This window comes from Acartia tonsa, chromosome 4 (assembly GCF_053477335.1).
Source record: "Acartia tonsa isolate MP-2025a chromosome 4, ASM5347733v1, whole genome shotgun sequence".
Classification (NCBI taxonomy): Eukaryota; Metazoa; Arthropoda; class Copepoda; order Calanoida; family Acartiidae; genus Acartia; species Acartia tonsa.
The window spans coordinates 34,582,164-34,604,773 of record NC_137263.1 but is presented as its reverse complement, the minus strand read 5'-3'; the positions used below and the strand labels follow the sequence as shown (position 1 = coordinate 34,604,773).

General features: G+C 32.8%; 3 protein-coding genes across 10 annotated transcripts; all 3 read left to right on the top strand.

The window, feature by feature from the left end:
- Positions 1-132: 132 nt before the first annotated feature.
- On the top strand, positions 133-12,676 carry LOC145316928 (periodic tryptophan protein 2 homolog). The gene is made up of 11 exons (XM_080157757.1): positions 133-567; positions 1,011-1,120; positions 1,314-1,431; positions 4,856-5,006; positions 6,237-6,337; positions 6,747-6,838; positions 7,219-7,310; positions 7,749-8,784; positions 8,947-10,652; positions 11,918-12,001; positions 12,390-12,676. Exons 1-9 carry the CDS (start codon positions 521-523, stop codon positions 9,993-9,995), a joined length of 2,796 nt encoding a protein of 931 aa, XP_080013883.1. The 5' UTR covers positions 133-520; the 3' UTR covers positions 9,996-10,652; positions 11,918-12,001; positions 12,390-12,676.
- On the top strand, positions 11,939-16,548 carry LOC145315442 (uracil phosphoribosyltransferase homolog). Its single transcript, XM_080155424.1, has 9 exons — positions 11,939-12,001; positions 12,390-12,511; positions 13,262-13,307; positions 13,639-13,799; positions 14,337-14,414; positions 14,733-14,828; positions 15,272-15,362; positions 15,780-15,849; positions 16,463-16,548. The coding sequence occupies exons 1-9, from the start codon at positions 11,939-11,941 to the stop codon at positions 16,546-16,548; spliced, it is 813 nt and encodes a 270-aa protein (XP_080011550.1).
- Positions 16,547-21,885, top strand: LOC145316931 (transcription initiation factor IIA subunit 2-like). Of its 8 annotated transcripts, none has more exons than XM_080157764.1 (6): positions 16,547-17,129; positions 18,298-18,442; positions 18,876-19,006; positions 19,643-19,730; positions 19,988-20,197; positions 21,662-21,885. In XM_080157764.1, the coding sequence occupies exons 2-5, from the start codon at positions 18,350-18,352 to the stop codon at positions 20,030-20,032; spliced, it is 357 nt and encodes a 118-aa protein (XP_080013890.1). In that variant the 5' UTR covers positions 16,547-17,129; positions 18,298-18,349; the 3' UTR covers positions 20,033-20,197; positions 21,662-21,885. The 8 variants fall into 8 exon arrangements, with proteins under 8 accessions (XP_080013890.1, XP_080013889.1, XP_080013894.1 ...); XM_080157763.1 differs by having other exon boundaries at positions 18,059-18,442; XM_080157768.1 differs by lacking the exon at positions 21,662-21,885 and adding exons at positions 20,858-20,878; positions 21,374-21,496 and having other exon boundaries at positions 16,547-18,442.
- The last annotated feature ends 725 nt before the right edge of the window (positions 21,886-22,610 follow it).

Below are 22,610 nucleotides of genomic sequence, written 5' to 3'. Positions count from 1 at the left end.
TTTGTTCAATTTAGGGAAAATAGACCTACCAAGGATTACTCATGTAAAAGTTCTGATCGAAATTCGAATTCTAAGTGTCATTTGCTCACTGATTACGAGATGGTTGCATTAAAAAACCCCCCTTTATACAAAAACTATCAAAACACTTCCCATTAAAAAAATATAAAAAAACACATGATCATTAATTAGTACCTTATAAATTTGATGTTTAAAAAATTAGTAGGAGGTAAAAAAATTTCACATTAAATTTAAAAAAAAATATCTTTTGTTTTTATTTCTAGTACAAGAAGACTTCCTTCTTCATAGATTTCTGTTTATGTAAATCTATATATAAAATTTGTTTTCGTATTATTAGAAAATGAACAGACTATGCCATTTTAATCTTCCCTCTAATATTTTCTATCTACACAACATTGTGTTGAAACTTCTTAATTGGAGAAAGATTAATTTATCTGTCATTGTTTTTTACCAGTTTCCCTAAAAGTCTCAATACATTCTAAAATCCATTTCAGAACTGAAAATGAAGTTCTCCTACGAATTTTCCAACCTGTATGGCACAGTATACAGGTAAGGCTTGCTTATTTGTTCTCATATGATTTTTTTCTGTAAGGTTTATTGTAGGTTTTCATTTCTTAGTTATTTAATTCAGTTATTAAACTATTGGTTGGGCTTATAATTCTTTTTAAGTTTCAAATTCCTCTGATTCTGTTTTGACTGAGTGGTTAAACTTACCATTTAAGTAAAAGCATTTCAGATGAGGTATAAATTTCAAGGACAAAACGATATTAGAGACATGATATTTACTTATTTAACTATGTAATTGTTCCATCCTTATGTATAAGTATATTTGTCTGCTCGTTCATCCAGTAGGAGGGGAGGGGATAAAGTAAACGGGGTCTAAGCCAAGGGGGGGAATCATCATTTTAGCCAGCCGCGAGCATCACTTTTTAAAGAGTATATGAAAACCTGTTGCAACATCTAATTAATAATATATCTATTCTTGTATCTAGAAATGGAAACCTATTGTTCACACAAGATGGGAACACAGTTATATCACCCGTGGGAAACAAAATCACAATGTTCGATCTAAAAAATCACAGATCACAAACTCTTCCTGTAGGTAAGACATGCTATAGCTGATTCTGGGTAATAGATATAGTATAAAGGTGAAAATATTGACAGGGAAAAATTTGTCGTCAATTTAGCTTGTTAATAAAGTCCTTTGGGCGTTATCCTCTTAGAAATTTTTTTCTTCAATTTTTAAAATTTGACTACAAAACATATTAAGATACAATGACACGGTTTTATTATAGAGGCCAGATTTAGTTATACGCTGCTGGCCCTGTCACCTACTGGTACCAGCCTGGTGGCTCTACAGGAGGATGGAGAAGTACATCTCATCTCAATGATCAGCAAAACTATTCTTCACAGGTATTAATTAGTCGTCAATGCAAAAAAATAAAATGTAACGTGTTAGATAGTTTCTAGGGGGCTAGAAGAATGGTTCTTACAGTTATAGAAATGACTAAATGAGCCTAGTCAATTTAGGATAATACGGAGGTCCGCCGCCTGTCTATTTGTATGTCCGTCCGTCCGTCCAAGTAAGATAACAAAAACTATAAAAGGTCATAACAATAGTTCTTACAGTTTTATTATTATTAAACAAAGCCAAATCAATTTAGGAAATTAGGTTTCTATGTCTTTGCATAAGGACAGAAGTCTTTTTCTCATTTGAAAATGGCATCAGTTTTCATGAAATCTAATCTTGTTATAGTTATATTTCATGCACCACAAAATTGAGTTTAACACTTCTACGAAATTTTGTATTACTAAAACTTTGCAAATTACAAAGGGGTAGTTGCACGAAATGCATTTAAACTTAAATTTAGTGAACAGTATATTTTTTCCTGTTCAATGGTTTAAACTACATCTATAGGGCATATTTTTGAAAAAAAATTATTTTTCTGCCATGAAGTTAGAAAAATATCAATACTTGAAAATCGTATTCTTGTGACACGTGCAATTTATATATACAGCTGGCTTATTTTCACAAAAACAGCATGAGGACTAATTTAGTGATGTCTAATTGTTGGTTATTTATTGTAATACGAAATTATATGTTTTATGGTATACTTGTAACTTATGCTTGAAATCGTTTCTCTGAAATGCACTTTATGCAACTATCCATTTGGATGGTGGAATTCTAAGATTACCATTTCCCAAAAAATGTGTTAGATACTTGTTACCAAACATTTGGTAAGACATGGACTTTTTACGTAAATATAATATTTACGTGTTTTTGGGAAATGGATAATCTAAGGCACATATTTACGTCAAGATAAAAATAATAACCTCTATATATCAATAAATAAGGTAAAACATTATAATTTATAATAACATGTAGAATGATGTATGTCTGTTTTTTCGTTCGTTCGTTTGTTTGTTTGTCTCTTAAGATCTCGTTAAGCGCTGAACAGCGAGTTTGTGCTATTGAGGTAATGTATTACTTATCCCTTGATGGTTTTAAGCTATGTTCACTAAGAGTAGGTCTCTAAAATCACCCCTCCCCCCTTCCCTATAAAAAAAACACATCCTATGATGCTATGTTACACTACATGATCTAAATGGATTTGCATCAAAAAATAATGATCGAGGAGCTACTAGTCTATGACAAAAAGCAGTAAGACCAAGTTTTTGCCCGAAGCACAAGATCACCACAGCTAGCTTAAGCCAGGTACAGGTTTACCTGAGCACGCCAAAGAAACTAACTAGCAGGGGTGTTCTAGGAAGGTATTGTGAGTTCATAACCACTCTTACTTAAATCGTAGCTGTAGCTTCCCTACTATGATTTTTTTCAAAATACATTTTCTTGGCTGCTGGGTTTCAATTTTTCTTTCTACTATAATTATGAAATGACTTGTTTGTTTCAGCGAGCTGGTTTACATGTTTTAAAAAGCAAATCTAACTGTTAACTGGATATTTCAATCATATAATCCAATCCATCAATGAAAAGTAATAAAAAATTCATATTCTTTTAGAGCTATACTACACAACATGAACAAACTTCTTAGTAGAAATTATATTTTGCTTTATAATATTCAAGCCTTCTCAATTTTAATCATTTGAGAGTTTCTGACAGGTAATATCAGTGCATGTTAAACAATATGATCAGATAATTGACTCAAATTACATTGATGATTGATACCAGAACCTATTTCTTGTTTGTTGAACAAATTATTAAAAAAAGGTCTTTTCTTTTTTTAAGGTGTTTTTATTATTTAGAATCTGATATACTAATTCAGATGATCTATACAGACCTGTATTTTTTTCAATCTTTGGGATCTTGCAGTCAAACTAATATTACAATTGCATTTCTGTTCTGTTTTATCATCTGAGCAGGTATTTCTTTGCAGAATAAGATCTTCATAATCAAGCATAGCAAGTGCTTTAGTTAAATTACCAGTTTGGCACTACTTAAGATATTTCAACATGTACTGCATGTGCCAGTTGGAAACACAGGATTGTTAATGTTATAGTTTACATTCATTAAATATACAGAAACTCTCAAATGATTAAAATTGAGAAGGCTTGAATAAAGTGAAATATATTTTCTACTAAGAAGTTTGTTCTTGTTGTGTAGTATAGCTCTAACAGCGTATATTTTGAGAATTAGTTATACTATGTAAACTATTTTAGTATCACCTAGTCTCCTCTCCTTGTCTTTTTTTGTCACAATGGACACAGTCCTTGCCATATTTACCTGTTAGTGTAAGGATTATTTCAGTTTACTTGTTTTAGACATATCCTAGTTTAGATGATTAAGTTTAAAATAATCTTATTTATCTGTGACTTCAAAGATATAATTTGCAGTAGAGAAATGAAAAATAGACTTGGTGTTTCAGAATTGTCTCAAAAATATTCTGGGACAATCTGATACAGATTCACCAGGCTTTTATCATTGCTTTCATCAATTAAATTAAAGATAAGGATGGTTTATTAGCCTAAATGTAGATTATATAACTTTAAAAGTATACTGTTTAAAATTTTATAATTAGTAAAAGATTATGAATTTTTTATTTTTTTTCATTAATGGATTAGATTATATGATTGAAATATCCAGTTAACAGTTAGATTTGCTCTTTAAACTTTGTAAACCAACTCGCTGAAATAAACAATTCTTTTTATTTTATAGTAGAAAAAAAATTGAAACCAAGCAGCCAAGAAAATGTATTTTGAAAAAAATTATAGTAGGGAAGCTACAGCTACGATTTAAGTAAGAGTGGTTATGAACTCACAACACCTTCCTAGAACACCCCTGCTAGTTAGTTTCTTTGGCGTGCTCAGGTAAACCTGTACCTGGCTTAAGCTAGCTGTGTCACTATTCAGGATTTTTATGAAAGTCTTACGCATGTCAACCACCACATCTCTATATAAATCTGAACCCTAAATTTACTATTTTAAAAAGTTTCCACGAAAAGAATTGGGAATAAAAATTTAATGTCCATTGACTATTTTCGGAAATTGGAACAACATCATTACTTCTGAGAAAGGTATAATCGGATAATATTCAAAATAAATAAAAAATAAACAAGTTTTTGAACTGTTGCATTGAAACAATGGGTATTTTTATACTAAACATTAAAAATATCAAATTTTTGTTAACTGTCATATTATAGGTATGTATATAGGCACATAAATCATAAATAACAAAACTATGTTTCTAAATATGAACTCGAGAAACACATTGCCAAGTTATTTGCAACAGGACATATTCAAATAGAAACTATTGCTGCTGTGTACACTGCTCTAATTTGTGCAAAAGAAGTCCATACAAAACAAAATGTCGTATTTTCAGAATTCGTGTGAGCAAGAACACATTAAGTATCAAGTTCAGCCCAGATTCTAAGCATATAGCCTTCACCCAAGAAAACCATGTTAAAGTGTACAAGAGTCCTGGCCCATACAGCAAGGACTACGGTCCATTTGTCCAGGAGAAGATTTTAAGGGTAAGTTATTTTATTTACAGATCTACGCAATAATGAGGACATTCAAGAATGTTTGTCTGCTGAAGTATATAATGTTGGATTTAAGTAAGCAAGCGTTTTATTAACTTTTTTTCACTATAACTCCCGTTTTACCCTTTTCTCTTTTTATTACTACAAAACATTCTAATGTACATTTTTTCCTAAGGAAATAAGGGGGGAGGGGGAGTCTAAATCTAACAAAAAGTTGGATAAGTAACGTCTGGCGGCTCAACCGTTTAGCCGTTTTTTGCCTATTTGCAGGGCAAATTGATAAGGTTTTTGTTTTGCGACAAAAAGTATTATGTGGAGATAGGTTTCGTGACTAATTTGCTCTTAAGAAAGCCAAAAAATGGCCAAACGGCTGAGCCGTTAGCTGTTACTGTTCCAACTTTTTGTTCGGTTTAGGGAAAATATACCTACCAAGGATTATTCATGCAAAATATCAGATCGAAATTCGAATTCTAAGTGCCATTTATACATTGATTACGAGATGGTTGCATTACCCTTCCCCCCCTCCCCTTTTTACATGAAATGATTTTTTAGCTTACTCATTATGCGAACAAAATTTAAAAATCATGCCCTTTCCTACCAAAATTCTGTACAAATATATTTGTGTATATCTGTGTAATTGTATTTCTATTTTTCACATTTAGAACGATATATTTTATGCCAATTATTGTGTTGACTTTGGAAAAATCAACTATTTTGTTTCTATGTATTTTTTATCATAAAAAGTGATAAAGAGCTTTTTTTATATGTAAGGCAAAAAAGTAACACTGATGATATTTTTTTTTTAAGTATGTGTTAAACCTTTATTTGAACAATTTTTATAAAAAGATTTTTTTCTAAATCTGTCATTGAGGGAATGAATTTAATTTTGCAAATTAATATTGCAAACTTTTGCATATAACTTTCAACTCTGATTTCTGTCGATTTTCTAATTTACATAGGCGTTTTCTATATAGTTTCCCCTCTCCAAAAATACCTCTCTTGTGAAGATTAGATAAAAAAACTTTATTGTCGAGATTCGTAACTGTGTAGTAGCACATGATTAAAAAGTTTAACGAATTTTGGGGTCAGATGAACCATCTAGATATAGGTATTATGTCTATTTTAAAGACATACATACAATTATAGGATTGTTTCTTGATTAAGTAGTAATTTTTCCCTGTTATCCATGTAAATATTTTAAAAAGATATTTTTTATTATAGGGTCCTTACGATGAAACAACCTTTGTGGCCTGGTCTGACTGTTCTAAGCTGGTGGCTTATGGCAGCAAGGATATGACAGTTAGGATAGACTCACTTCAAAGGGACATAAAACATTATGGTTTTTAAAAATGTTATTACTTGCGTGTATAACAGTTTTTTATCTCTTTGTTAAGTTGTTAGTTCATGATTTGGACACTATTACAGGGGTGTATAATATTCTGTACAAGATTATTTTTTTCCCCAACTGAAAACTATTTCATTCCCCTTCCCCCCCCCCCCTTATTTTTTTCCCTAGGAGGTGGAAATGGAAAACTGTTTTCAGGACTGTTTTTTTCTTCATTTTTTATCCTATTTTTTTACCCATCCCACATATTTTTCTAGTTTTTTCCTCCCCTAATACATATTTTTTATTTATTTTTTATTCCCCCCCCCCCCCCCCCTTTAGCAAGTAACGGATTAACGAGTACTTATTATTTCTAATATCACTATAATGTTAATTTCTTCTGTTAGAATGAAGAATGTTGGTTACTGTTCATTGGGTGGAATAAACGATACTGTTGTCGGAATTTTCTTTGAGGCTAATTCTCTCGACTGCTATACAGGTATGCTACTAAAATACTTTGGTAGTGTACTGGAAGAAATAAAACTGTTACTTATTGGTTAGCCCCAAGAGGAATAGGTTCTAACCCTCCACAATTAATTTTGCCAAAGAAAACTTACAGCATGTTTTCTATTACTAGACTAGCGGCTACGGCCCTAGATGATTCTGGGTCTGGGTGCGAGTAGGTTTTACCCTTACTTCAAAATTTAATTTGAAGAATTAAAATAAAATTGGTTTGGAGTGGGTGGGGGGATTTTTTGACAGACAAGGATTGACAATATATGACAAGGCGTAGCGTTTAAATTTTGATAAACAATATTTCAGCTCTCATTAGGTTGATTGTGTGTCTTTTCTTTATATATAACTTGTTTTATTATTTAGTAAGTGCAAATGGACAGCTGTGTATCTGGGACAGCAATCTCACACCAGATCAAATAGAATACGGTCAGATGGGAAAGTTTCCCAAGAAAAAGGTTCATTTAAATTTTTTAAAGCAAGGCTACTTGTTCAGTTTTCTTGTCGCTCTGACTCTATATAACACTATTTTTTAAATGAGCTTTTTTGAACTAGGTTCAGTAATCCTTAGGTACCATAATGTCCAAATGTCCATTTTTTTTCAAATATCTTCGCTACTATTTGACGTAATTGTACTTATTCAATAGTAACTTAAATTGTGTTTTATTAGAATTTGGAGGTAAAAAATGGGTATATCATCAAAAATAAAGGCATAAACTCACTCACCTCGCATTATAAAAAGTTTGTTCTAAAACAGGTACATTTAATGATTCTTATACATTGATTTCTGTGATATATTCCGACTTATTCTTATTATGACTTATTCTTGAATATTTATGGAATTGTTCTGTAAACAAAGAACACATTAGTGTTAAACAGCGCATGTTTTCTTTCAGGATACAAAGAAAATATCTAGACGAGAGAAGGATGACAGTGAGGATGAGGAGTTTGAGGATGATGAATTCAGTGAGCATGAAGAACAACAAAGTCAAGAAGTTAAAGAAGAAACAGAAGGCGAAGAAACTACAAAAATGCTTCAGTACAAACGTCATTCCCGCCATTATTTAACTGACCACGTGGAGGAGAAAACCAATAGACTGAGGTTGACATCAGTGGATTACCATCAGAAAACCAAGATTCTTGTGTCTGCCTTCAGCAATGGAGTCTTTCTTTTGGTCAGTTTGCCCGATGTAAGTTTGATCCATTCCCTGGCCATTTCAGAACAGACCATTGAATCTGTTTGTTTTAATAAATCCGGAGATTGGATTGTGTTTGGTTGTCCGGACATGGGACAGTTGCTTGTATGGGAGTGGCAGTCAGAAACTTATGTTTTGAAGCAGCAGGGCCACAGCAGCAGTATGAGCTGCCTGGCTTACAGTCCGGACGGCTCGATGGTGGCAACTGGAGGTGAAGACTCTAAGGTAAAGTTGTGGAACACAAGCTCTGGATTCTGTTTTGTTACTTTCAATGAACACGAGGCTTCAGTTACTGGAGTTTGTTTCACTCCTAACGGCAAAGTAGTCCTTAGTTCATCCGTGGATGGAACAGTCAGGGCTTTTGATATGACAAGGTACAGAAACTTTAAGACATTTACTACGCCCCGACCTGTTCAATTAAGCTGTATCTCTGTCGACTCCAGCGGCGATCTAATTGCCGCCGGAGGACAGGACGTGTTCGAGATTTATTTATGGTCATTGACCACTGGAAGGTTGGTGGATGTTTTAACTGGTCACCAAGGACCAGTGGCAAGTTTGTCATTCAGCAATAATCCAACCTCAAGTCAGCTGGCCTCTGTGTCCTGGGACAAAACGGTGAAAGTTTGGGACGCCCTGGAGAGCAACAGCAGCAAAGACTCTATACACTTGACAAGCGAGCCAACATGTGTCTGCTGGCGGCCGGATGGTAAAGCTCTGTCGGTAGCTACTCTTTCAGGTAATAGTTTGATTACGTAAAAAATCAAAGTTGCAAAACTGTGTTTAATCTTTTGTTAGTTTAGTGTTATGTACTTATTATTTTTATTCCTACCTACCTACTTATTTTTGGGGGGTTTCTTGATATTTTTTGTTGTTGTAATTAGTATGAATACTGTTTTAGGTCATATCCAAACGTTCGACGCACAGACCTCTGATCAAATCAGTTCAATCAGCGGCAGAAAAGACATGAGGATAGGTCGTGGCCAAAATGACAAAATCACCGCCTCTAAAAAGACAGAATCAGCCGCATTTTCATCCCTTTGTTATTCAGCCGACGGTTCCAGCATCCTTGCCGGTGGTAACTCAAAATATATTTGCATTTACAATGTTGCTGAATCGCTGCTGGTGAAAAAGTTTGAAGTCACACAGAATCGATCCTTCGACTGCATGGATGAAATTATAAACCGTCGCAAGATGACAGAGTTTGGTAATCTAGCTCTCATAGAAGACCGAGAGGACCCGAGCAGTCGTATAAAGCTGCCAGGCACCAAAGCCAAGGACATGTCCTCCAGAACATTGTCCATGGAGGTCAACGTTTTAGCACTTTGTTTTTCTCCAACTGGACGAAATTTTTCAGCTGTAACTACTGAAGGATTGCTTGTCTATTCACTTGACAGATTTTTGTCTTTTGATCCTTTCTTATTAGACACTAATATTACTCCTGCAAGTATAAAAACTTCTCTGAAAAACGAAGACCACATGAAAGCCTTAATTGATGCTTTTAAACTTAACGAAAAGTCCTTCCTATTAGAAAGCTTTGAGAGAACCCCAGCTAAAGATATACAACTCATTGTAAAACAATGGCCGCATAATTTCCTGCAGCGGCTGATGAACCACGTAGCCGGCGAACTAGAATCCTCACGGCACATAGAATTTTACCTGAAATGGGCCAAGTCTATAATGTTACAACATGGTATGTATATTAAAAGCCACTCCCAAGAACTAATGCCAGTGCTAAACCTTTTCGTAAAAAACATCACCCGTCGATCCGAAGACCTGGCCAAAGTTTGTGAAAACAACAAGTTTAGCCTCAACTACTTGTTGACAATTGGCGTAAAGGCTGACGAGGCTGCGGCTAACGCTGGGGAAAATGCTGACAATGTTGACATGAAAGAAGTTGAAGAGTCTGACAACGATTCTGAGGTTGATATGACCGAGCTGCAGGAATGAATATATGTTCAAAAACTTAGAGAAAATCTAGACAAGTTTTAAATTTCAATATTCTTCATATTACACTTGCGGGTACTCTCCTAGAATCGTCTAAAGTCACTTGGAAAGAGAAGGGGGGGGGGGCACTTTTAATTTTAGTTTTAAAAGAAAAAGTAAAAAGAATTTGAAAGAGATTTTGTTTCCAAATAGTGGTGTTATCCTCCCCCAAAATTGTTATAAACGTTCTCTGGACTTACAAGAAGCTTCAATGTAAATATTTAAAACAAATATCAGAGACATATCGACATTCTCTTACTTTTATACAAGGATTAAATATTGACTAGTCTTTTTTTATTTTAAAAAATCGTCTGTTTTCATAAAAACATGTTCCAAATTTTTAACCTGTTTCAACAAAGAGCTTGTTAATCAACAATTTTAATAATATACTCACTGAATCAGGCTAAATGGGACAACGAGGATGATAATGACGACCAAATTGATGATGAAAGTAGCAGTAATGATAGTGATCAAGAGTCGATGGATGATAATTAAGCACAAATTTTTACTTTAAAAATTTATTTTTTTCAGATCAATTGAATCTTAAAAATGGCAAAAGGCTTGAGGTCGAAAATTAAGCAGAAGAATAAAAGGCTTAGGAAGATTAAATTTGCAGAAAGGGTAAGTTTTGTTGATTTCTGATTGTGCAAAGATGCATAATAATTGGTATTATTAGGGGGGGGGGGGGGGGGAGGCGGATGTGCCACTTTTTGAAACCTAAAGTAAAACGCTCATGATCTCAGCCCATAAAAGAGTTACAGCTCTAAAATTCGGCACAGCAGTTGCTTTTGTCGTGAACTATATGGAACTGTGAAAAAACGGCGGTGGAACCGCCTCTCCCAACTAAAACCGCTGTTTGCCGCCGAAATTTTTTTTGCCCTTTTTCGCCAAAATACCTAGACAGTTCTCAATCTTCCGAGATAAACTTTTTTTCTCAAAAAATTTCTCTTATATTTTCACGTGACACTTGTAATATTTCAAACATGTCAATTTAAAAAAAAAATTGCAAGTGTAAAATCTTTACAAGTGTCAAGTGAAAATAATAAGTATTAGGGAAATTTTTATGAGAAAAAAAGTTTATCTCAGATGATTGCTAACTGTCTAATTTGGCGAAAAAGGGCAAAAATAATTACGGCGGTTTTCGGCTGGAGCGGCGGTTCCATCGCCGTTTCTTTACAGTTCCATATTGTTCTCCACAAAAGCAACTGCTGTGCCGAATTTTAGAGCTGTAACTTTTATGGACTGAGATCATACGCGTTTTACTTTTGGTTTCAAAAAGTGGCACATCCGCCCCGCCCCCCTTTACCAACCTACCAGCCATGCTATATAATTTTTATGGAGATAGTTATAGTACCTACCTTGAAATATGTGTTTGTCTATAAGATCTCGGCAAATTTATGGAAACAATCATATGCTTAAATTATCTGTCCTATTGCTTGCGAGCTTTCTTAATAGTTTAATATGTATGTTTTGCTTGTTTTTATTTAACTTTATTTCAATTGACAGTGTTATAGTAGCGACGCTACTCTATAAATAACTTTGTCAGTCCATCCGTACGTCAGTAGGTCAGTATGCAACGGTTAGGGGAAAATGTGATTTTTTACTTCCATTTAATCTTAAATTATGTGGTAATGATTCCCTTTATCTATGTACAGTAAAATAATGTAATTGGTTGTTAATTTTTCTGCCATTCTTCAAAAGACATAGCTAATAATTATAAAGTTTTCGTGATTTTGTGTTATTATTTATTGCATATTCTTTTTTTTTATACATGACAACTAAACGTAAACATCTACCGTTTAACTCACTTTATCCGTTTGTCCCTCCATGATATTTTTGTGCTTCGCTCCTCCTTGTTTTCTTTATTTTATTAGATTAATTTTTAGGAGAAAGAGAAGATAAAACTGATGGTAGAAAAGGCCAAAGAGAAAAAGGATGTTGAAATTAAAACAGCTGATGATTTAAATAAGGTATTATTTAATTACCGGCTAGCGAAACCGGTTTTTAATATGTTTGTTTGTCTAATATATATATAATTTCCGTCAGTTAGGCTACGTTCAAGGGAGACTGTGATTTTCTCTGCTGCCATTTAAGATATTCAGCCAATTTTTTTTGTGATGATTCCCTATTACAATGAAGTAAATAACTCATTTGGACCGTCATGCTAGTCTGTCGATATTAATCTGAAGGACTTTTAATTTCTATTGAAAAAAATTTTCTCAGCTGCTATTTTTGATAAACGCCTGAATTTCTGTGTATAACTTCTCCTTCGTGATGTGCGTCTAAACTTAACTATAACTTACTTTGTCAGTATGTCTGCAATGCTAATTTAACTAAAAGTTAAATATATATTTAAAGGATGCAACACCCAAAGTGACAGAGAAGGCAGAGAACGAGATGACTGATGCAGAGATGAAAGAAGCCCCGCGCAATTATGATCCAGTAACATTAAAGGACGAGAAAGGCAGATATCCGCCATGGTTGGTTGCAAGACAAAAAAAGGAACTCTATAGCAAGAGAGGGAAGAAGCGTATTCATAAAAAAAGACGTTAATAAAAAAGCACCTACCTACCTAATGAGATGTTAGAATATCTTCCTACCCTTTTTTATTTCTTCTCAGTGCATTAAAAGCTTTTTTTTTCAGATTTGTTATTTGGAGAACTTTATCTCCAAACAAGGTTTATGATCTGTGGGTGATGGGATCTATTCCAGTTGAATTTAAAATGACTGAAGAGTGCCAACAATTGAGCAATGGGACCGCTGAAAGCACACACAAGTAAGGAAAATTATTTTAATTTTTAAAATCAACGCATTTTTTTTTGCCCACCCTTAACATTTTTTTCTAATGCTTTATTTGACCACAAGCGGCTTCGCCCCTAGAGGTCTCTAGGGGCACTTGAGTGGAGAGTCGAATTTTATAATTCAATTTATTATTTTAGATTTTAAGAGAAAAAGAAGAATTTGGGGGGGGGGTAGGTGCACCTTTTTTTTATTTTAGTTAAAAAGATTTTTTAAAAACATTTTTGGGAGTGGGGGAAATTTTTGTCTAGGGGCGATATTTCTTGGGAGGGTGGTGGTACCCTCCCCCAAAATATTTATAAACTTTCCCGGGACCTATGAGAAGCTATCCTGTAAACGAGAACCCGATCAGTTCAGCGGTTAGCGAGATCCTTAGGTACAAACACACAGACATCCTGTTACTTTAGTATAAGGATTTGATGTATTTTTAGTTTTGGAGGAAAGTTTAAAATTCTACCGAGCACAGATCAAATCAAGGCAAGAATCATCTTTAATTATTATCAGCATAGCTACACTGTTAATACCAGGGAGGGAGGGGACAATTGTCAGTTTTTACAATGAACTTTAAAATTCCGCAATATATCATTATTATTTGTAGTTGTCGATTAATGAACATTGAACGCTGTGTTAAGTCATAATTAATTGACACTTTCACATGGCATATTATTTTATTATAGATATTATATTTCTCCTTTTCTTTCCTGAATTTGATTGCCTATTTATTTGGATAATGAATATAGAATATACGCTGATTTTTGTTGATAATCTGGTGTGAGATCCAAGTAATAATAAATTCATTATTGTAAAGGAACTACAGACCATAATTCGTGACAAGACGACGAGCAGGTCTGACTTCAAGTTTGTGGCTGACCGTCTCATTAGGATGGTCATAGAGGAGGGCCTGAACCAGTTGCCCTACACCAAGTGTGACGTCACTACACCCACGGGATGTAACTACTCGGGCTTGAGGTAGGTTACCTGGATATTATCTTTATAGGAAGTGTTATTATTTCACCTGAATTATTAGTGCGTGTGTTAACAGAGGGCATTATCTTAGTGGCACAAAACTATGATTGCACGGCCGTAGTAATTAGAGCTGGATCTTTGAGTTATTTTTGTGGTGAGCCAGATCGGGTTGAGTCAGAGGGGTGAGCCAGATCGGCGTGGCTCACCTGGATCCGGCTCACCACTAAATGATTTAAAGATCCAGCTCAGGTAGGGAGGTAACTGTAAATTACTCTGGTACTCAAAGCTTCAATTACCCATTATCTAATTCGTCCACTCATTTTTTTGAGTACTTGTATTGAATTTTGAACGATTGGTTCAAAACTAGTAGGTACTGTCCAAACTTTCCAACCAATAATGTTTATTAGAAGGAGTAATTTTTATTTTCGTTAAGCATTAAATCTACGCATCATTCAAAAGTCACCTGCCTTACATTGCTGCAGTATGTACATACTTTTTTTGATACATGAAGTAATTTGAAAGCTTTTAAAATACTTTTAGGTATGAGAAAGGAAACTGTGGAGTAGCCATTGTGAGGTCAGGCGAGGCTATGGAGAAAGCTCTTCAGGATTGTTGCAGGTAATCCGTAATTGCTAAGCCGACAAGGAGGGAAATGACATGAAAATTTGAATTATTTCCTACCTACCGAATAATTAAGAGTTTTGAACATTTTGGATTAGGGGGGTAGGAAACCTGTTCCTTTTTTCCTACGAATAAGCAACTAAAAAAATTAATTAAAGCCTTGATTTTGTTTTTATTTGTTCTTATCTATAAGCTTGATTGGTGAACTTTATATGATTTTCCGCCATGAAAAATTTAAAAACACTTAATTAAAAAAATCTAGTTGTCCATCCGCGGTTTTAGAAAATATCATTTACAAACAAAATATTTCTTAAGGTCGATGAGAATTGGAAAGATCTTAGTAGATTCAGATTCTGAAACTCACACAGCTCATGTTGTGTTTGCCAAGCTCCCAGAAGATATTGCTGACAGGTAAAGTGTTACAGTATGTTTGGGTTACAGACAAACAGACAGAGGGGCTGATAGACAGGCGGACATAGTGATGGAAACATACTATACTATACTATATCAAACAAATCGTATTGTGTTCCCTAAAGTTTTAGAGAGTAGTAAGTTTTTTTTTTTGTCTAAGATCACGGGAAAAAATGGACCAAACTGGATTTGTTTTTCTGGGACGCTTTGTACGTTCTGTTACTGCTATGTCTGGCACGTGACACTAATAGGGAGAATATGGTGGGGGGGGGGGGGGGTGATATCTTGGCTCTTAAACAGGCGCAATTCTTTATCATGCATTTTAGGACTTCCAGGCAAAGGTCGTGCAATTAAATGGTTGGTTGTCTGTTAGGTGTTTCTTGAATTAATATCTTATATTGAGCGTTTATTATTGCATTCCATTACAAGCGGATTTTTTTTAGAAAAGTGTTGCTGTTGTATCCCATAATGAGTTCTGGTAACAAGGTGTGCAAAGCTATACAAGTTATCAAAGAAGATTATGATGTCCCCGAGGTGGGTTATCTAATATTATATTCTAGCCAGGGAGAGAGGGGACAATGGACTGTTAATTACATAGGTACCCAAAAATGTATAACCATGTTAAAATATTTGTTGGCTTAAAGACTTTTGTTTCTTTAATAATTGGTCAGTCCCAAACTAGTTGTGTCCAAACTTTTCAACTAATAAGTTAAATCTACAGAGGAAGTAATTGTGTTTATCATCATTGGTGATATAAATCAAATTATCTTTCATTGACTCATCCCTTAAGATAATTGATTTTCTCTATTTAATGTTACTTGCTCGTTTTTTTAAATATTTTGTACTGTTAAAGTTAGGACTTCTTAAATTCAAACTTTGTGTTTTAAAAAAATTGTATTGTCCCAATGACTCTTCCTTGTTTTATTATATTATCAATGTTATTGTTCTTAGGAGCATATCATCTTTATAAACCTGTTCTGTACTCCTGATGCCGCCCAGAGAATACTTACTGAATATCCAGGCAAAGATTCGTTGACAAACAATATTTACATAATACACAATTTGTTGAACTTGACAGACAAACGTTTTATAGATTTAAAATATTTTATTTAAGAAAAATAGCCTAAGACATATTTGATGATTATCTAAAAAGTCAACCCAATCAAACCCACCAGTTCGGAGACCTTTTGCTTTAAACAAATGAACTAACAATCTCGTACTAAAGATTTTACTATAAATCCAATACTCAACATATCTTCCTGTATTTTCTCGGGTGTTTTCCCTCAAGGTGCCTTGTTGAACAAAGAAATAAAAAGAAAATTAAGAAGGATGTGATAGTTTTTCCTTTGTTTGTATAATATTCTAGATCAGGTTAGGTTATGTTTTGTTGGGTACTGGGAGTGGGTAGTCTTGCTTGGTTAGAGAAAAACTACCAGCCCTTTTGTCTTAGTTTCAATTTTTTTTAAAATAAAGGAGAGGGTAGGAGTTCGAATCTGCGCCGAATTTTTATATACAGTAAACCTAATAACTTCTAAAGATGGCATATATTTTCTTAGAATATCGGTTAAAAAATTTGCAAATTTGTCTTCCAGGTTTTTTTTCTATAAGATTGCCAAGTATCCTTTACACTACAGATCTGACCATCCTGACAACTGAGGTGCACGCCGTCACTCCGAACCATTTTGGACAGAGATACTTCGGCACTGATCACCTGGATTAAGAACAAATTGTTCAAACTAAATTTTAATTAGAAAAATGACAGATTAAACGATTAGGTAGTAGATATGTTTTTTATGTCTAAGTATAATTTCTAAAATATTAATAATATAATGATCTGAAAAATCAAAATATTTTTTTTTGAAAAAATACTTATCTTTTATCTATAATTAATAATTATGTTTGAGTTAAATATTTGTGAGTCTCAATGGTTGTTGCTAAATGTTATCATGTACCCAATATTTTTCAATGTTCTACCTGTTACTGAATCTGAGAAATATTCTTGATAAAATTACAAAATTTACTTTTTTCCTCCAGTTACAAAATATAAATAAAATTCATGTTTTGGTCTGATAGACGTTTATTTGAAGGTTTCTCCTGTATTCTAGATGTGATCAAACAATCCATGTTAAAATTGATTAATGTATCGTCGTATAATCAAAAATATATTAATATAATTTGTAATTGCCATAAATTTTTAAATAAAATTAAACAGTCATACATTTAATGCACATATTTTTGCTGATCAGAGCTTGCGTTTAAAAGATTTTTAAAAAATTGTTGTAAATGTGCCATATTTGCTAGGTAATTAAAATATAAAAATATTTTCAAATCACGGAAAAACAAATTATAAAATATAAAATCTTTTTATACCGAATTTTATTATAATTAGAAAAATGACGGGGGGGGGGGATTTTTCAACTAATATGAATATTATTTTAATGCATTTGAAAATGTATTTAATTAAATCATACTAAAAATTTGGTCTAAAATCAGTTGAATTTAATTGGTGCTTTACCTCAAAGTGCTTTGCGAGCTCGTCAAAATCCTCCTCTTCGTTTCCTCAATTTTAAAGTAAATTGAAATTAAGGTGGTTGGGGGAGATTTTTTCAATATGCCTAACCCCTCTTGAGGGTTCTCTAACCATGCGGGACGAGGGTTTTTTATGCCCGCCTGGGTACTGAGGGAAACTGCCGATAAAGGGAAAAGTAGGTTGCGCGTAAAATCCGTAAAGGTAGTAGAACGATAATGTTCACTAAATATGTGTATTCCTTATTGAAAAGAACTATCGTCAAAAAAAAATTTGTAAAGTTAATGATACCTGAAAATTGTAAATAAAACCTGAAAAAATCACCGAAGGCTTTGCTAATGTCAAGCTGACAAAAATTAATTTTTAACCTATAATACATAGAATTACCATGGACAATCAAATAATGTTTTAAAAAATGAATATCTTTGAAATAATTGGCATTATTTGTAATTTTTGAAACTCTTTCCAATAGATTTTTTTTATAATTGTCAATTTTGTTATTATTGTCAATTTGACATTGGCGAAGCATTCGATGATTTTTTCCATTTTTTTATACCATTTTTTTGTCTTTAGTTCTTTTCAATAAGGAATACACATATTTAGTGAATATTAGTATCGTTCTACTACTGTTTTTAAGCCTTAAAACACACACCTTTACGGATTTTACCAGCAACATACTTTTCCCTTTGTTATATAAATTTAGCCTCCACTAAACAATTACCTGTGTAATGATAATAATAATATGCCTATGAAAGGTATAAAATGGTTCATATTCATTTAGTATTAGTAGAAAGCTTTGAGCTTTTGACTATTCAAATTCCAATTAGAAAAAAATAGTAAAAGTATTTCTTTTTATTGTTAGAAAAGAGTAAATTATCTTATCTTTTTACTATTCTGATAAAATAGATTATTTCTTCTTTTTATATTTTTATAAAAATTTAGTGCACTTTAAATTGTGGAGTTGAGTTTATGAAAATTTTAACAGTTACTAAAAATGACAAAAATTTCAGAATCAAACATGTCGTACACATTGTATCAGGGTACAAGAATTGGTTTGGCATTAAAGGAAGCTTTAGAAGAAATGGAGGTAAGTTGAGTAGTCTTGCTTCTCTCTACTTTAGTCCTTGTAAGTTGGGAGATCCAGAGAGGGAGGGGACATTTGACTGTATTTTATTCTGGCCCAAAAATTTTCAAACACTTTCTCTCAAAAAGCGAATTAAAATTTTTTAAAGATTTATTATAGTTTATTATGGGTATCCAAACTTTTTAATATTTTAAACTGCAGAGGGGGTAGTTTTGTTAATATGATAATTGAATGTGATGTATATCAAATTATCTTATGTTGTCTTATCTCTGAACCTTGCAGGAATTGCAAGAGTCCGGCTTTGAGTTTTCAAGCCAACGAATGAGGAAACAAGTTTTTATCAAACTATTGGGACCAGTTTGATTTTAGAAAAAAGCCATCTACATCACCGTGTGATAGTTAATCCTAAAGTGACTTAATGGAATTAATATTTTAGGAGTATGATCAAATCAGTCCCCGTGTTAGCCAGGCTATTCTTCGCAAGTTCAATGACACCATATGTGATACTTTTCAAAATCAAGTGGAAAACACTCTCACCCTTAGAGCGGACAGGCTCTGGTCTTTCAGGTAAATTAAACAGTAGCGTTGCTTGTATATTAAACACTGGCGACTATACTCCTATAGGCCTAACGGTTAGCAAGATCTCAAGCTAAACACAGATAATCTGCGATTCTTTCTATGAATCTGCCGAATTATTGACTAAATTGTAATATTTAGGTTAGGCGTTCAATAAACGTTTTAAATGGTGATCTAATATTAAAATATGTACATACATTAAGTAGGGTTGGCAATCCGGATCCGGAATCCGCCCAATTTTTGGTCAATTTTGGAATCCGGAATCCGTTTTTTAATAGCGGATTCGGATTCTTAATTGGTAGGCTAAAATTAGCGTCTTGAGGTTTTTCTTTCAACTCCCCCTTTTTGAAGGCAAAGATTATTATGATTCTATATAATATCTTTTAAAATCTGGCTTGATTCTCGAAAGTGAATTATAGAGAACACCAAGAACATTAATTTTTAGGACACCTGTAGCACTGAAATTTTTTAATCTTTAAAAAAAGCCTCTTAAAATATTGCTAGAATCCGGAATCCTCGGGAATCCGCTATTTTTTTTTGACGGATTCTTGTAAGAATCCGAATCCGGTCCAAAAATTGCACGGATTGCCATCCCTAACACGAAGACTTAGAAATAATATGTTTTAGATTTTGTGATTCAGTTTGGCAGTTGCTACTCCAGAATGTAGAATTTTTAACAGCAAATGGTAGTCTAGTGGCTTCTGTCAATGGAAAGGTTTGTAAACTTATGTTTTATGCCTTTTTGTAAAATAGTGGCATATAGTTTTACTTCTTCCGCCAATTAAAAAATAGTGCTTTCTCGTCATCTGTATGCCCCTAAATCGATGGTCTCCAAAAAGTTTGTCTGTCCTTTAATCCGTTCATCCGTAACTTCATTTTTTACATTACACCATATTTTTACTCTATCCGTGTAACATCTTGTTCTCACTAACTCTAAATGAATTAAAATTTCTGAAATTATATATTATTTAGGTTAAGATTGTTGCTTGTGACGCTAGAAAACCAGACAGACGGTGAACCTTACCTTTACATTACAGCAAAGCGGCATTTTTTGTCCATAAGAAAAACAGCGGCTGGGGGCAAAGATTTTTGAAGCAATCCCGTGATGTTTAAATTGTAAATCTTAATGAAGAATACTATCATAAATTTTCATAAACGCACAAAGTATACCAAGATTTTTAAGTAGGATTAATATTATAGGGTTACTTGGTAGAATATCGATTTATAATTTATTTATTTTTGTAAAAAAAAATCACATTTTATGGAGAAGTTGATATTTATTCAAATATTTTGTTTGCCAACACTTAAAGATTATATTTCAAATGATCTTATTCAATTAATAATAATGGCTATATTTTATAATCACATAAACAGTATTTCTCATTGACAGTCATGTATACGTTTTTTCATTTCATCAAATTTGCAATTTTTGGCATTATTTTTCCATTTATGCAGAGAAGATAATTTATTTTTAAATTTAACAAAACTAAACTTAAGGCACCGTAGGGCTATATCCCTCGGCTTGCTGGGTTTGTGAATGAAAAAAAACTTACCCCTCTTAATTTTAATAATAATTATTAGGGGATGAGTTATAGTGCGTAACGGGCACTTTGATTGAAAGAAGAGACAAATTTTTCATTAGGGGCAATGAAATATCTTTTGAAAAAAAGATTTTTAGGAACAAATAAACTAAGATAGTTATTATTAAATTTTATATCTTTTCCTTAAACTTTCCTCAGCATGATAATTAGAGTAATCAAATAAGAGCAACTGCAATTTTTTAACAACTTAGTTAATTTAGCCAAATATGAACAAATGTTCTCTATAATATTGAAAATAAAGAATAATACTTAAAAACAAGAAGTAATGCTTTTCGCTATTAATAATGTTAAATTTTGAGACAAAATGAGTTTTTTAAAAATATCTTAAGACAAAAGTGTCATGGATGTAAAAAGTTATCATTCAAGAAAATAATGCAAAATCAGGGGTGTATATTCTGCATGGGATCCCCGGCTAAGGGGGGGGGGGGAAATAAAAAATAATTGGTTGGAGGGGAAAAAAATGTAAAAATTAAGAAAACTGAAAACATTTTTTCCATTTCCCCCCCTCCCTGGAGAAAAAAAACTAAAAAAATGTGTGGTATGAGGAATAAAATAAATAAAATATAGAGTTCTTTAAATATTTTTTCATTTTCCCCCCTACTTGGAGAGAAAAAACTAGGGGAGGGAAAAAAAATAAAAAAATTTGTAGCCGGGGAAAAAAATTAAATCTTGTGCAGAATATACACCCCTGTGCAAAATTTAAAATAAATTGTCATTTTAACATTAATACAGTTAGCGATAAATTATTTTTGTTTAGATGCATCATCCTTCCCATTTGATGATACTGGTGAAACGTTTAATTTGTTTTTATCTAAATGTAAAGAAATTTCTTAGAATAGTGTATTTTTTAAATATAGGTTGAAAAACATACCTACTAACTTTAAAATAAGAAATTAATAAAAATTGGAAGTTTTATTAACTGTCGTTAATAAACGATGAAATAACCAAAGATACTCAGCATTAAATTTTTTAAAAGTTTAAGTTTACGAGGAAATACTTTTAATTTTTTACTTTCATAATCTACTTAATCTTTAATCATCCTTAGAATCCAAAAGCTATTTTTTTTACAAATTTTGTCACTTAAAATTTGACCAAAGCGCATGTTAAAAGATGTATTCATTCATATTGATAGATAATTAAAATTGTGTAGTAATAGTTTACATTCTTTAATGATTTTTAGTTCATTTATAGGCACATTAATATTATTGTTTTGTATATCTTAAATTTATACCATGCCAATTAATATTTAATAAATTACGTTTGATTTTTTCAGTTTTATTTATTTAGTTAGTTTTTATTGTTTTCTCATTTAAATTTTATTGTAACATGCAATTTAAAGTTTAAATTGATAAAGTATTTCTTTTTAAATATGAAAATAAGTGGGAGGGGGAGGGGTTTAAAAATCTAAAATCTCTTGTTCCATTCTACCCCTTGCCCAACCCACCTCCATCCCTCCTCTAAACTTCTTCATTTTTGTAGTCTGGAAACCCCAGCAGGAAAAAAAAAGGGGGGAGGTTATTTTTATCCTTTATTTACATATCCCTGTAAGTTGTCTCATGATAAATTAAAGCTTAATTAGTGGAGGGTAGTAAGGAAAGGAACTACTGTAATTAAACTTGCTTTAATGAATTCAACATTAACAATCAACTTATATTTTTCTAGACTACAATGATTTTTTTCAGAAATAAAATGAGTTCGGGGGCTCGACCCTACACACTGCGGACCTTGAGGGTTGGTTGCGAGGCAGTAGGACTCGACCTCAGGGAAGTTTCCATGCTACAATCATGTCGTGAGAATTAGAGACTTTTAAAAAATTTCAATACATTAGAGTAAAACACTAGATTAATAAAGGATTAAATAACTGTATTTCCCTATTGCAATGACTTTGTGCCGACCTTCAATTGGGTCTTTGAAAATCAACCAATGGTAACGGGAATATTACCGCAGCTAAATAGCAGAAAACCATTTGCTAGCAGACGAAAAAGGCCATTGAA